Source organism: Diabrotica undecimpunctata, unplaced genomic scaffold (assembly GCF_040954645.1).
Source record: "Diabrotica undecimpunctata isolate CICGRU unplaced genomic scaffold, icDiaUnde3 ctg00002023.1, whole genome shotgun sequence".
Classification (NCBI taxonomy): Eukaryota; Metazoa; Arthropoda; class Insecta; order Coleoptera; family Chrysomelidae; genus Diabrotica; species Diabrotica undecimpunctata.
Window position 1 is genome coordinate 2,643 of NW_027313054.1, and position 15,504 is coordinate 18,146.

Below are 15,504 nucleotides of genomic sequence, written 5' to 3' on the forward strand. Positions count from 1 at the left end.
CCCTTCGCCACCAGCTAGCGGTAGTGCTGACAACGTTTTCGACATAAACATACCCTATAGAAAGATTTCTCGCCGACGATATTTTTATTTTCACTGACGTACTTGTCTCCAGCGTCCATTAACTCCTTGCATAGAGTAAAGACTTCTCCTTCCACCCTTCTTCCAAGTTTATGGGACTCACAAGCGTTTATTTCTAGTATATATTCCCATTTCCGGTTGTTCTTCATCTAAGATCAAATCAATTATCAACAGGATAATTCAATATAATATCAATCAAATATTTTTCTTGAAATTCTAAAAACAAAACAAAAAAAATAAAATTCTAATCCCGATTTCAGCGAACATTCCTCTAATTTAGCCTACTTTGAACAAATGAAATGTTTAATTTCTTTTAATACTATTTAATTTATTTATTTATATTACCAATAAGAAAGAGGGTAGCACGAATGGATGATCATCGAGTGGATCATCACTTGTTCTATCGATCTACATGTGATAAAACATTTTTATTAATTTTTTTTTAATATACGTTTAAAATCTCGACATTTTATTTTATTGCTTAGGTAAAGAACGGACATATCAGACGAATTATGGACGATGATGTGAAGTCGTTAGTTTTGGAAATATCTGGAACAAACGTAGCGACCACTTATATAACATGCCCCATAAAACCACGAGCTTCACTTGGAATCAGATTACCTTTTCTTATTATGATTATAAAGAATATGAAAAAGTACTTTACATTTGAAATCCAAATATTAGGTAAGAAAGTGTATCATTATAAGAGGTTTGTAATCCAGAAAAATCTAATTATATTATAATATTATTCTGAAGCTAGTTTCTTGTGGTAGGTATTTTAAAGTAATTACTATTTAAATGGGATTAAGCCACAATTAAAGGTTAAAGTACGTTTATTGACGTTTCAATTTTCACTTCGGAAATCGTTCTCAAAATACAAACATTAGTAAATTCATTTACGAAACAGAGTCCTTCTGGGAAGCTTCTAGAATAGCTTTTTCGATAATAGACAAATTACAAGGGAATTTCATCGAAAGGTCGAATTACGATTTATTGTTTTATTTACCAAATCCAAAAAAGGTAATCTCTTTGAGTCCATACAAAGTACATAAATAGTCAGGGTTGTACAGTTTTTCGTGTTGGAAAAATTATTAGGCAAAATTTCTTCTCATCTTCTTAGATTCTTCGAAACCTTCCATTTCTTTTATGTTCTTCAGTATCTGGTCCGCAATTTCTGTTTCTATTTTAATAGGAGATCTAGTCTCTTTAGTTTTCCTTCTGTAGAAAATATTATTTTCTCCTTTCAGCTGTTGTTCTAAGCTTGTCTCATGTATTTTATATTTAATTTCGTTTTTGCTATTCACGTATTAGTAAATTGTGAAAATCCTCGCCAGAAGTTTTTCAGAAGCCTTCTGTGAATATATCAGCTAATAATGAGATAATGGAGAGTCCGTAGCTAATTCCAAATTTTGTTATGATTATCTGATACATTCAGTTTTGTTTTTGTTGTCAATGTATTACCTTTCTCTAGTTTGGTTCTTATCCAGATTTAGCCATACTGCTCACACTCCCTCTAAGGGGAAAATTTACTTATCTCAGATACCTACGGTATCAAATTCCATGTTATCGAGTCCTAGGTATGCTGGAGTATCTCCCAAAAATTTTGTAGAGATGTTTATTCAGACCTAGCTTTTTTATGTTTTCTAGGAGGTTCTTCGGAATGACTCCATTAGTAGAGAGAATAATGGGTATTGTCTGAGTACTTTCCATTTTCTACTGTCTTTGTATTTGAATTTCCAGATCCATGTACTTGGCGATCTTTTCGTTCTGTTTAAAACGAAGATTATTGTTGTTGGGTATCGCCACACCAATTAGTGTTGTTTGTCTCTTTAGTTTATTAACTAGTATGAGATCTGGTCTATTATGTGCCACTGTTTGGTCTGTGAACACAGTGCGGTCCCAGTATAGCGTGTAGTTATCATTTTTAAGTATACTTTCAGGAACGTATTGATAATATGGGAGATGGTTTGTTTGGAGAAGTCCTAAAGTTTGATGGCTATCTCTTGATGAAGGATCTTTCCTACTGAGTCGTGCCGGTCCTTATATTCCGTTGCAGCAAATGCTTGGCAGCCCCCAGTAAGGTGTTGGATGGTTTCTTGAGCTTGACATCCATATCGGCATTTGTCATTTTGGACCTGAGGGTCTTTGACGTTATAATTCAGGTTATTTTTGGTTGGTATAACCTGATCCTGAATGACGAGTAATGAACCTTCTGTTTCAGGGAACAACTTTCCTGATGTCAGCCAATAGTTCGACATGGTCTTGACTGAGGTCATTAGGATGTCGCCCGTGAAGAGGTTTACCCATTCAGGTGCTCATTTTTTCGTCAGTAGGATAGTTTATGCGCATTTCTGGTTCCCTCAGTTTAATCGGTGTTGTATCATCTACTGCACAAATCGCGTGATGTAGAGTAGATGTCTCAGCCTGCACCTGCAAATAAGTTCTTAAATTTTGTTTTTCTAATTGCTCGCTTATATCCATAAGTCCTCGTCGTCCTAAATACCGCACCTTTCTACTGCACTCCGAGGATGGTATTTTTGTGCATTTGTGAGGTGTGTTCGTACTTTTCGCTCAAGAATTTGTATATCCGTTTTAGTCCACTTAATAATCCCAAATTTCCCAGTTTAATGCCTTAAACAAATTTTTACATTAAGATGTGAGCGGAGTAGCTGTTTAACCCTTCGTAAGAACTCTGATGTTAATTCGATTTTCATTTGTTTACGGTCAATTTTCCGCGCTTGCTTTGCTCCTAGATATTTATACATGTCATTTTTGCCCATAGCCTCAATTTTGACCATTTTGCATATCGAATCCTCCGGGCTGAACCTTTCCCTTGACTATATTTAGTACACGACATTTGTCTAACCCAAAGTGCATACTGATTATTATACAGGGTGTTTCAAAAAAAGGTAACCCCGTCTCTAGGGTAGTTAAACAACTAAAAAATAATTGGGGTTTGCTTAGTAAAAAATTTTTGTACCGCCATCCGTTTTCAAGATACAGGGCGTTGAAGAAAAAAAATTTTTTTTACGATTTTGCGAAACTACTGGCAACATTGTAATGAAATTTTATACGAATGTGTTTTGGAAGCTGATACCAAAGCTGATACATCCCATGAATTTGTTTCTATATCTGATTCTCATAGAGGGCGCTAGTTACACGGATCGTACTAAGTATTAGTCAATATAACTTTTTTAAGAGTATAATTATTAATCAAAATTTTAAGTAAACATAAACATCATTCAATTTTACACGAAAAAGGTACTTTTGGTAAAACTCGATACTGTGTACCGTTTTCGGAATATTTTGTATCAAGAAAAGAAATTATCACAGTAGTAGTATATCACAAGAAGAAAATTAAATTAATGACTAAGAACATAAAATAAAATTAAATTACAGTAAGTGTTCAAAATGCCCTCCGTTTTCGCGAATACACTAGAAAAATTTAGAAAAATCTCCTAACCTTTTTTGTGTGTTTACTTTTTAGGAAGGAAGAGCCCTTTTCTTCTTTCCTCCAGCAAGTTTAGGATTCTTCGAAGTGGCGTCCTTTCCTGTAAAATAGCTAGAAGCCCTTTCTTGTTGTCTTAATTGTTCAGTTGTCCAGGAGATTTGAGTAAGTACCCCTTTATTTCATTCGTTGTGTAGATGCCCCAATCTTAAACCCCTTTGTCGTTCACTTATCCACGACCCCAGCTCTCCAGCCACCCCCTGAGTGCCGTTCGCATATGTAATGATTGTTTTGCTTGCCCTATCTTCGCCCCCATAGTTTCTGTCCCCAATTTTCTACCCCTATGTTTTTACCCTGAGGTAGGCAATATAATTTCGTTACAATACTCTTAAAAAAGTTATATTGACTAATACTTAGTACGATCCGTCTAACTAGCGCCCTCTATCAAAGTGTGGTGGAGCTCCATCGTGCATAAAAAATAAAGATCTTCGCTCGTTTAGCGTTAAATCTTCTAATATCTCGAATAAGGAATTGTTTAAAAAATCAAGATACATATCACCATTTAAATTTCCAGGTAGAATATGATAACCTATTAATTTGTTACCTAAAGTTGCTGCCCAAACAATAACTTTAAATGAGTGTTGGTAATGTAATACCCTTTTGACTCGTGGATTCTCATCACACCAGTAGTGTGCATTATGGGAGTTAAACATACATTGTCGCGTAAAGGTGGCCTCATCCGTAAAAATAATGCGTTTTAAAAAATTTGGATTGTGGGCTGTCCTTTGTTGCAATGTTTCACAAAAATCCACTCTAACCGGTAGATCATCTGGCAAGAGCTCTTGGACTTGTCTGTAATGATAAGGATGTAATTGCTGTTCTTTCAGTATCCGCCAAGTACTTGAAGAAGAAGTATTTGTTTGTCTTGCTATATTCCTTACGATAACTGTTGGATCTTGATCATGAAAATTTAAAATATTATTTTCTTTATTAATTGTTCTTGTTGTTCTTGGTCTACCAGAATTTATTTTATTGGGTCTCACATTCCCAGTTTCTCGACAACGTCGTTCAATGGCTCTAAATGTTTTTTTACTTGGTAAGTTTCTTCTAGGAAACTTTTCTGCATAATGTGTCACAGCTGCACTAGAACATCCTAAACATTCGCCTAAGGTTAATAACATGTCAGTGTATTCAACATTTGAGTACATTTTGATTTGATTTTACAAATAACAAGGTTTCAAAACTCTAATTATTGTTAATTTATCGTCATAACAATCAATAAATGTCAGATTTCCATGGCACACTTGGAGAAAATAGAGGTATACCTATTAGAACTTTATCATTACTACCAGCATCAATTATTACTTCATAATTTTCAAATCAAAATATTCCGAAAACGGTACACAGTATCGAGTTTTACCAAGAGTACCTTTTTCGTGTAAAATTGAATGATGTTTAAGTTTACTTAAAATTTTGATTAATAATTATACTCTTAAAAAAGTTATATTGACTAATACTTAGTACGATCCGTGTAACTAGCGCCCTCTATGAGAATCAGATATAAAAACAAATTCATGGGATGTATCAGCTTCACGCGCTATCTCAGAGTATTTCATTACAATGTTGCCAGTAGTTTCGCAAAATCGTAAAAAATGCGTAAAATTTTTTTTTTCTTCAACGCCCTGTATCTTGAAAACGGATGGCGTTACAAAAATTTTTTACTAAGCAAACCGCAATTATTTTTCAGCTTTTTACCTACCCTAGAGACGGGGTTACCTTTTTTGAAACACCCTGTATATTATTATTATATTATTATTTTTATTAATCTTTTCTGTTCTTATTATTTTTAAGGTTTTTTCCAGTGGCATATTAGATAATATGCTGGTAATGTCAATTTGTCATTTATAAACAAGAAACTTCTTATGATTGAAAAAAGGAAACAAAACACCAAAAACGCGCTATCTCAGAGTTTCAGAACCTTTTTGATTCTGAATTATTTCAGAACTTCTTTAAAAGAGTACGTTACTAATCGTAAAACTGATCCATATTGCCAAATTTTTAAATACTATTGAAAAAACAATAAAAAACGTTATTTTGGAACTTGCTATTTTTGTTTGGAATAAGCCACAATGTTACTTTAAAATTAAGTCTTTTCGACGTTTCAATTTTGGAATTTATTGTATATTTTAAACTTTTATTTTAGATGATAAAGATATGCGTAGAAGATTTAGAATATCAAATTTTCAATCGTCCACCAATGTGAGACCGTTCTGTACAACGATGCCAATGGGACTCAGTTCTGGCTGGAATCAAGTTCAATTTAATTTAGCTGATTTTACAAAGCGAGCTTATGGTAAGCATCTAAATCAGTGGTGCCACCTTCCTAGGGTGCGCGAGTCTAATATGAATGGAAAGAGCAGCTGCCACGCGAAACATTTTATTCGAATACAAACAAAAAGAGCAAATCAGTATTGGTCAAATAGACATTGAAAAAAATTAACAACTAGAGCTTGTATAAGTACTGAAATATGTAGTCAATGATTCTCCTAGAGCACCTCCTTTACTTGATTTCATTCTATAAATGACACAAATTAATAAAACATAATACAAAAGATCAAGTAATTATCTACAAAAAAAAATTAATTACATGAACACGAATATTAACCGACAAATAAAAGCAAATGCCAAACTCTAAAATTATTATAGGTTCAATTTTACTGAAAATGCATTTCTTTTCTTATTTCTTCCATTTGTTTTATTTTTTTACCTTCTCTTGTCTCTTTCGATAGCAGATTCATTGTCCTGAGATCTTTTTGTTTTTTTCCATTTGTTTTATTTTTTTTTACCTTCCCTTGTCTCTTTCGATAGCAGATTCAAAACGTTGTCCTGAGATCTGTTTGTTTTTGTTATAGGTGTTGCCATTTATTTTTCTTTTCCGAAGATTTCAACTTTTTTTTCGTCTCTTTTCCTTTTCGGTTCCTCATCTGTGGTGTAGCAGTCGTTAACCATTTATTTGTCTGTACTTCCCTAGCCAGTTATTTGAATTGTGTAAAGAGTAAACCCCATCTCGACAGTTCAGAAGGATTAAACTCATACATAAATAATATATGGTTTAAACTAGTAAATAACTACAATTGTTATTTATAATACAAAACAAAATAAAATAATTATAAATGTCTACAATCTTGTATGGATAACTGGTTGCATACTATTAAGACAGTGGGCCTCTTGCTTCTTGAAAAAAATAAATACAATATTAAGAACAACTAATTTTCACTTTATTCCCATTATATTTTCTTTCTGTTCTCTATGTATTAGAGTTAAAACATACCATCAAAATATGTCATGAAATAAACTAAGTTTTACTATCCTGACCAAAATTTTTAGAATGTATTGTCCAATATTATATTTTAACTTTGTGTTTTTAATGTTGAGTGTCAAAGTTTATTTTAAATAATCTCAACGGCTAGTAAGTTGCAATGACGAATTGTGATACATTACAATGTCTTGAAAAAGGAATAAAACCATTCCGAAAGCTCGACAAAAAGTCAAAAGTTTCTCTAACATCTCGGCCAACCTTCTGACTGCAGCCCTAATAAACTTGTGGTTTTGTTTATATCAACAGTCACTAATATCCTGTATTTCTTTAACTCGTTAAAATTATAATTGATTATCTTCTTTAGGAACAACATACATGGAAACAATGAGGGTCCAGATACATGCAAACGTTTGCATAAGACGTGTATATTTCACTGACACCCTTTACACAGATGACGAGTTACCAGCTGAATTTAAGTTGTTTGGTCCCATACAAAAGAAGAAAGAAGAAAAGAAGCCGTCTAAAGAACAACGTAAGCTTACTAAAACACTTTTTAAATACATACCCTTAATCCAAATCTTATTTGGATTTAATCCAAGGTATATTTGTTACTTGGGATTTACTGAGAACAAGTTTTCGGTGAGTAAAAACATTCTTTTGAAGGTAAAAATCATTTTATTACCAGAGGCTTAACAACACTTGATTCAATGACATTTTTTACGAAACTACTTTTATTATTATTTAGGAAGTTAATTAAAATACATTAAATTGTTGTACTATTTATGTTTGTCTAAATAAGCACTAAGGTAGGTGTAGGTAATATGGCCATGTACAGTAATATGGCCATCCAACAAATTTCTTACTATTTTTATGTTTAAACGGTAGAACTCTTGATATTAGCATAGTAATACACATTTAGTGCCGAAATTGTTAAACAGATGGTGCCACATTCTCTATACGTCAGAACCATACACCATTATTGTGAAAACTCGTCATTGCAGAAGCTGGTTATTAATTTCGTAATTTTTAAAAAAATCTTAACTGAATCTAATAGGTAAGTTTTTAATATATTAATTGTACTTACATGTTTCGTATACCTTCAAAATCATGTACATGTTCTTATTTTATTGTATAAATTTTGATTTAATACATTTTTTCTTAGACAAAATATCAAAATACAGTGTTGAGTAATATGGTCAGGTGAAAAGTAGGGTTATATGGCCATGGCCATATTTATCTTACGTGGCCATATTACTCTACAATGCATATTTTGTTTGCTGTATTGATATTATTTCTTTTATTACAGAAATAAAAAATGCCCCAGTCTCAGCGCAGGGGCCTACGAGGCAACTAGATGGAAGAAAATTTGTCAGCAGCTTTAAGAGCGGTGGAAAATGGGACCGCAGTTAACACAGCTAGTCGTACATATCACATCCCAAGGCGGACACTTCGACAATATTTAGAAGAGGGAAAACAAGTAAAGTCTTGTCTAGGGCGAAAGATTATACTTACAAATGCCCAAGAAGCAGAATTAGAAGCAACGTATTATTCGTCTTTCGCAAATTGGATATCCACTTACTGCAAGGGTACTTTGTAAGTGTGTATATCGGTTTACAGAACTCAATAATATCTCAAATCCTTTTCAAAAAAGCAAAGGAATAGCTGGTCGTTATTGGTTACGTGGTTTTATGAAGCGCAATCCTCAAATCAGACCTAGGAAAGCACAAAACTTAAATCCGACTAGGGCACAAAAGCTTAATAAATTTATTGTAAAAGATCATTTTACTAAGCTGGAAGGTATTTTAAGAGAAATGGACATACTTGATAAACCCGAACGGATATATAACGTAGACGAGAAAGGTTGCAGGTTAACACTTCACCACCAGCAGAAAGTTTTGGCGCAAAAAGGGGCTAGAAGAGTACACGTTGTTGCAAACGAACATGGAGAAAGTGTTACCATTGTTTCTTGTGGTAATGCTCTCGGTACAGCAATCCCTCCAATGGTACTTTTTAAGGGTAAACGTAGTAAGCCAGAATGGGTTGACTCACTACCTCCAGGTGCTGTTGTTCAAATGACTGCAAAAGATAGCATGAATATTGAAACGTTTTCAGTTTGGCTTCAACACTTTTCAAAATTTAAGGTTGCTGGTCCATGTATTATCATATTTGATGGTGCAAGATGCCATTTGGATCACACTATTGTAGAAACTGCCGAAAGATACGAAATTACTCTATACTGTTTACCTAGTAATACTACTCACGAGCTCCAACCAATGGACAAAGCTGTATTTAGAGCCTTTGAATACTACTGGGATGATGAAGTTATGAAATAATATTCTATTCATAGCGATCATGTTATTACCAAACAGAGATTTGGGGCAATTTTTTCTACAGTTTGGGACAAAACAATGACACCATCTAATATAAAATCGGGGTTTTCTTCAACGGGAATTTATCCATTCAACCCAGAAGCTATCACAGAGATAGCGTTTGCCCCTAGTACTATCACATACCAACATCAGGAAGATAAAGAGAATGTCACATTATCAGAAACTAACGCTTGTAATAAAGCAAATGATTTATCTATGCCATCAACTTCAGGCATTCAACAAAAATATAACCGTTGTCATTCTACTTTGGGATTACAACCGAAAAAACTTAAAAGAAGTATGTCTGGTCACTGATAGTAGTAACTCTTGTCGTCCCTCTACTTCGGATTTTCAACCGAAGAATCGCCCGGAAAAACCATTTCTAGACACTGATAGTAGCAACTCTGACTTATCCTTTAGTTTGCATGATTCTAGCAGTGATGAAGTTATTGATGAAGAAGACGATCACAGTGATTTCTCAAACATCCAAAATACTTCATTCACAATTATGCTCGAAACACCTGAAAATGCAGCAATAAAGAACGATAATAAAAAGCCTAGAAAACCAGCTATCAACAGTCGAGCCCAAGTTGTTACTAAAGATTTATTCGGTAGATGTATTGGAAAAAGTGATTCAGAAAATATTGAAGCCAATACGCATACTACAGATGGTAAAAGAGTCTCGTCAATGCTACGAAAATTACCCAATCCAAAAAACAAATTTAAGACCTTGCCTGCTAAGAAAAAGGGAACAAAAAAACAAGAATCTTGGTTCTGCAAATTATGCAAGGAAGACAGGATGGTAGCTATGAGACTGTGTAGGGTATGTAGCACTTATATCCACGAAGAGTGCATGGGTCTCACATCTAAAGACAAAATTGATACGTTCTTATGCCCTGATTGTGAAAAATAAGACAATATTAAGTTTCTGTACTGTATTTGCTTAACATGTAATAAAACTGTTAAAAAATCTGAAACTATTTTATTCTATTTTGTGTTAAGCTTCATAATTAGATATAAAAATTTACTTTCTGTAGAGTGGCCATATTAGCGACACCATGTTGGTAATATGGCCAATAGCAGTATTTTTTTAATTAAGTCATAAATATCATATTTTTATCAATTTTTGAAAAATTATACAATAAATATATATTTAGATAACCCATGTAACTGTAATAACAGTTACTTTTTAAAAAAATTATATTTGGCCACAAATACGGACAAAAGTTCTTAAGGTGGCCATATTACCTGCACATACCTTATTATAACACTAATATAGCACATATTAATTTACAGATAGAAACATTTTAATGAAAATTAATGAATATACACTCCCATTTTTCATAATTTTTTTTTCTTAAAGAAGTAAGTTTACTTCAGCTGTTAGTAACAATTTAAGAAAATTATAGATGTTTTAACCTCAAATATTTATTTTAAACAGTTGATACAAACTATGTAATATAAATATGTTTTAGTAGTCAAACACGAAGATGAAAAAGCTGCAGAAGAAATACCGCCCCCGCCTTCTCCTGTAGACGTAACGGGTACAGAGGAACATATAGAAGAAGCACCATTGGAACCAGCACACGAAGAAAAAGTGGCTGTACCAGAAGAAGAAGATACTGAAAAAGTGAGAGTGTCACATGAAGAAATCGAAACACCAGGGGAACCTCATTTAGAGGACGAAGTAGCTCCAGAAGGTAATTATTACCAAATATTCAGTTTGTATACTTAATTTTATAGTTAGCACTTTATAATCGATGAGGAATTACACCAAAAAATCTCTCCCTACACTAAAGTGAGCTATTAAAAGAATGACAACTATATTACAAGCAAAAGTTGAATTGTTCTCTGAACAGTGGCGTCCACTAGCAAAATAATTCACATTAACTTTAAAAATTAATATTACGTAATTTATTAAGAATAGAGTAGTTAAATATTTCACTTAATTTATGCTTATTTTAGAAAAGAAAAAATCAGAAGATATTACAGCAGAAGAAACTACACAAGAAGTTACAGAAGAAACTAAAGACGAACTTGAATTTCACGAACTACCAGAATCTGAAGCACCACCAGAGGGAGGCGAGGAAGAACCAACCGTCGATGTGGAGGGTACAGAAGTTACTAAAGAAGTTGTGGAAACCGCAGAAAAGCCTGAGGATGAAGGCGCTGTTCCTACTGCCGAAGGTGAAGCACCTCCTCCACCGGTTGAAGGTGAAGAAACTCGTACCGATGTTACAGAAGCTCAGACCGAAGTCGTGGAAAGTCATGTCGAAACCGAAGTAGTCACTACTGAAGGTAAACGTTTTGATCAATAGTTTAAATAATTGAGTCGGAAGAAGGGCCCATAGACCTATAGGCTCTTATTCTAGCCACCGTTTTAATTATAAAGAGGATGAGTATTTAGATTTTTTATATAAAGAGCTGGTTGCAAAGGGCAGTTTAAATTAGAGGCATAATTGTACTAGTATTTCGGTGCTTTAATTTCATTTCCCTAGGCTAATTTTGCCAAGTAGTTATTCAGATTTTCCTTTGAGTACTAAGACGTTAAAATCACCTGTGATTATTGTGATTTAGTTTTTACTTGCAGAAGACTTTACATTTTTAAAATATTCTTTCCAACAAATATTTCTTAGATTTGTATTTTATCTGTTACCAGAGTGCCATCTTCCTGTGGTATGGCTAAGCATAAACTACATAATAGGTAGATAAACAAAATATGCTCTACTGTATTGTTTTGTTAAAGGGTCAATATCCTTATTAAAAATTTGTACCTCATCATTTCAGGAGGAGAAACTGTTACCGAAGTGATGACAGAAGTCACTACAGAAATGGGCGATACCACTGACGAACTTGCTACAACAGATGAACCTCCTTCTGACGTAGAAAATCTAGACTAGATATTGTTAAAGTTGTTTAAGAAATATTTGTGTCCAATGAAATAAAGGTTTATTATAATTATTTTTAATTACTATTTAAAGAATAGCCCAAAGAAAATATCATCACCAAATAAAAAAAAATATTTTTATATTTAACTGCTAAAAAAATATATGGCAACAGTTCTTAATGCGTTCATATATTTTTTAGTAAAACTCATACTCAAATAAAACCAATTTCTCATCCAAGATACATATTTTGTATTAGAGTTTGTATTAGTTTGAGAGAGCACAATCTTTTGGCAACATATTAGCGGTAATTAAGGTTCAAAGACTTAGATGTTTGATCCATGTGCAGAGAATGATTCCATATAGAATTCCGAGAATGGTACTACCTAGTGCATTGGCAGGCAAAAGGCGAAGAGGAAGACCGAGGTCAAGATGAAGCAACGAAGTTAAAGAAGATATGAGAAGACTTAGAAGAACATATCAAAAAGTTTTCCACTATGGAATCTCATTATTGCCATTATTATAAGACTCAAAAAGATTTTACTTAGATCTAAAATTGAATATTTCTACCATGTTCAAACTTTATCAATCAATATTCATGGTAAACAATAAAACTTGTCTCAAAGAATCGTACTACCGAAAAGTATTTAATAATCATTTTAATTTATCCTTTCATACACCAAAGAAATATCAGTGTGTGACATGTACTATGAAAAAGCAAATCCTGCAGACAAGCACACGCTACAGCAGAACTACGGTTGCCACATACAATTAAAGAACAGGGCAAGAGATGAAAAAAATTCTGATAAAATTGCCGCTGCGTTAAATGACTCAACCATACACGCCTGTAATTTTGACCTGTACGTTCCAACAGATACGGCAAATCCGGTTCTGTTTTATAAAAAGAAACTTGCTACTTATAATTTTACGATTTTCAATACTGGAAATAATACTGGTAAATGTTTCATGTGGACTGAGATTGAGGATGGACGTAGGCCCTCAGAAGTAGCGTCTTGCTTGTTTCACCATCATAAGAGCCTCCCCCAAACATTTAACCCTTCAACGGCGAAATTTATTTTTTGCAAAAAAGGAAAGGAAAAATCATAAATATTGGTCAAAACACTTTATTAAACATATTGGTTCAAGTATTTTTCTCAAAATATATGTAATTTAAAAAAAAATAGTCGTTACGTTTTGGTAAAGCTAGCCGGTTAGGGTATACAAAAAATTTTTGGACAAGAAAATTATCACTTTGGGCTGTGAAACATTATACTGCACTCTAGACATAATCCTACATCACATTTGACACACATAGTACGAATACTTGAGCTACAACCTTCTCCAGCACATCGACGCCTCTTATTATTGGGGATGTTTATCAAAAAATGGTCTGTTCTGTCATATCTCAAGTTATCCGAAACCCTATTAAAAGATAAACTTGATTTAGCAGCCGCAGGTCTTCCAGCACCTTTTGAAGCCATGCCATATTTTATCAGATAGGCTTGAGCAATCTCTCGTCTGAATTCTAGTTGGGTAAGCTGTGTTTGATGTTTACACTTCTTGGATATACACCAAGCATTGACTATAGCAGCTTCTAGTAGCCAAGTAAAAATTGACCACCACCACTTCTTTCTACGAATTGAAATCCTGTATCTAGATATCTGCTGGTCCATGAAGTCAGTGCCTCCCATAAATCGATTATATTCAGAAATCAGATAAGGTTGTGGTACTTGAATAATTTTTTTTTCGGCTCGAGAGTAGCGTTTTACTTGAGTGACTGGATTGACGCCATGACATGTAGATGCTACTGTCACTACATTATTATCCATCCACTTGACTAATATTATTGCATCTTCTTTGTCGATGACAGATATCGTGTCTCCTCTTTTTTTCGATTTCGAAATAATACTTTTTTTAGGTAACTCACAACTTGTAGGAATTCTATTTTCCCTCATAGTTCCCGTACCATCATACCCTCTTTGTTTCAAGGAATATAACAAATTAAAGCTTGTGAAGAGATTGTCGAAGTAAAATGTGAACGGGAGCTTTTTTATATCATCCGAAAATTCATCTATCATGCAAAGTAGAGGAGCAGCACATTTTCCAAAATTGCTTTCGTAACTAGTGTTTGACTTTGGGTTTTTTCCTTGATATATATCAAAGTTCACCAAATAACCAGAAGCAGAGTTTAGGCACCACATTTTATACCCAAATCTGATGGGCTTACCCCGAATAAACTGTTTACATGAATGCTTCCCAAAGTATTTGATCATAGCCTCATCGTAATTCAAGTTCTGTTCAGGTATCCAGTTGTCAATAAAGCGGCGTTTCAAAAGGCCCAGCAGTGGGCGTAGCTTCCACATTTTGTCACCATGTACAGGCTGTGTGTTGTCGGCGCAGTGCAAATATTTTAAAATTTGGCGAAACCGATCTCTTCTCATAGATTCAGTGACTAAAATATTTTTCATATCTTGTTTGGAATCCCAGTAAAAGTCCCTTCCAGGTAACTCATTATATCCTGTAACAATCATAATCCCAATTACACATTTCATTTCTTCGTTAGAAATGTTTGGATCCGGTTTATTGCAGAAAAGTGCGTATTTTCTTGATTCGGTCACAAGTAGTTCAATTATTTCGCTATCAACAAACATCTCGAATATATCTAAATAGTCCATATCACTATATTTACTATAATCTGGTTTAGGAAAATACCTGCTCACACGTTCAAAGTCACCTTCAATCCAGGATATTTTTTCTGGCCCAGGGCGGACGATATTTGACACTGGCTCCGATTCAGGTACATCGATAAAAGCTCTGACAGCACGAGGAGGGACGATTTCAGCTCCTGGTGTCAACTGTCGACCGCTTAAATTATCTAGAAATCCGCCACCATCTTCATCACCAGAATCCTCATCGGTAAGGACATTCGCATCAGGAGGCTCGATGAATATTTCATGAACGTCCAGGTCTTCTTCATAAACCATTTGCAATGCTTCTTCCAGCGTAAACCCACGCCTAAAAGTAACAAATGAATATACTAGACAATTATTAATACATAAACAAGAGTCCTAGCTTTTCTGATCGCATATATACCACATACTCAACACGCAAGACATTTATACACGTACAATATTTTTTGTCTCCCTAAACCAGCTAGCGTTACCATACGGTAACGCCAATATTTCTGAGGTTACATTATAGAACTTGAAATACTTTCATAACAAAATTTGGTCTAGAACTGAAGAATAACTATCTATAAATACTCTTTTGTAAGTATTTTTCATAACAATTCAAAAAAGAAGTTTTAGTAATACTTACTCTAGACGGATGTCCATCTTTGGAAGCTCGTAACTGGTACCACAATTTTTAAAATTTGAATAAAACTGCCAAAAAGATTTTACGTTG

The 15,504-nt window shown here is 33.9% G+C and overlaps 1 protein-coding gene across 2 annotated transcripts; it reads left to right on the forward strand.

The window, feature by feature from the left end:
- Positions 1-567: 567 nt before the first annotated feature.
- On the forward strand, positions 568-12,175 carry LOC140431799 (uncharacterized). Of its 2 annotated transcripts, none has more exons than XM_072519680.1 (6): positions 568-762; positions 5,730-5,879; positions 7,210-7,377; positions 10,690-10,914; positions 11,180-11,512; positions 12,002-12,175. In XM_072519680.1, the coding sequence occupies exons 1-6, from the start codon at positions 591-593 to the stop codon at positions 12,112-12,114; spliced, it is 1,161 nt and encodes a 386-aa protein (XP_072375781.1). In that variant the 5' UTR covers positions 568-590; the 3' UTR covers positions 12,115-12,175. The 2 variants fall into 2 exon arrangements, with proteins under 2 accessions (XP_072375781.1, XP_072375782.1); XM_072519681.1 differs by having other exon boundaries at positions 10,693-10,914.
- Positions 12,176-15,504: the final 3,329 nt, after the last annotated feature.

Excerpts from the sequence above, each read along its gene's own strand:
- LOC140431799 (XM_072519680.1), top strand. The coding sequence starts at position 591 with ATGGACGATGATGTGAAGTCGTTAGTTTTGGAAATATCTGGAACAAAC. Across the intron at positions 763-5,729 it reads ATTTGAAATCCAAATATTAG|ATGATAAAGATATGCGTAGA; the intron begins GTAAGAAAGTGT and ends CTTTTATTTTAG. Across the intron at positions 11,513-12,001 it reads CGAAGTAGTCACTACTGAAG|GAGGAGAAACTGTTACCGAA; the intron begins GTAAACGTTTTG and ends TCATCATTTCAG.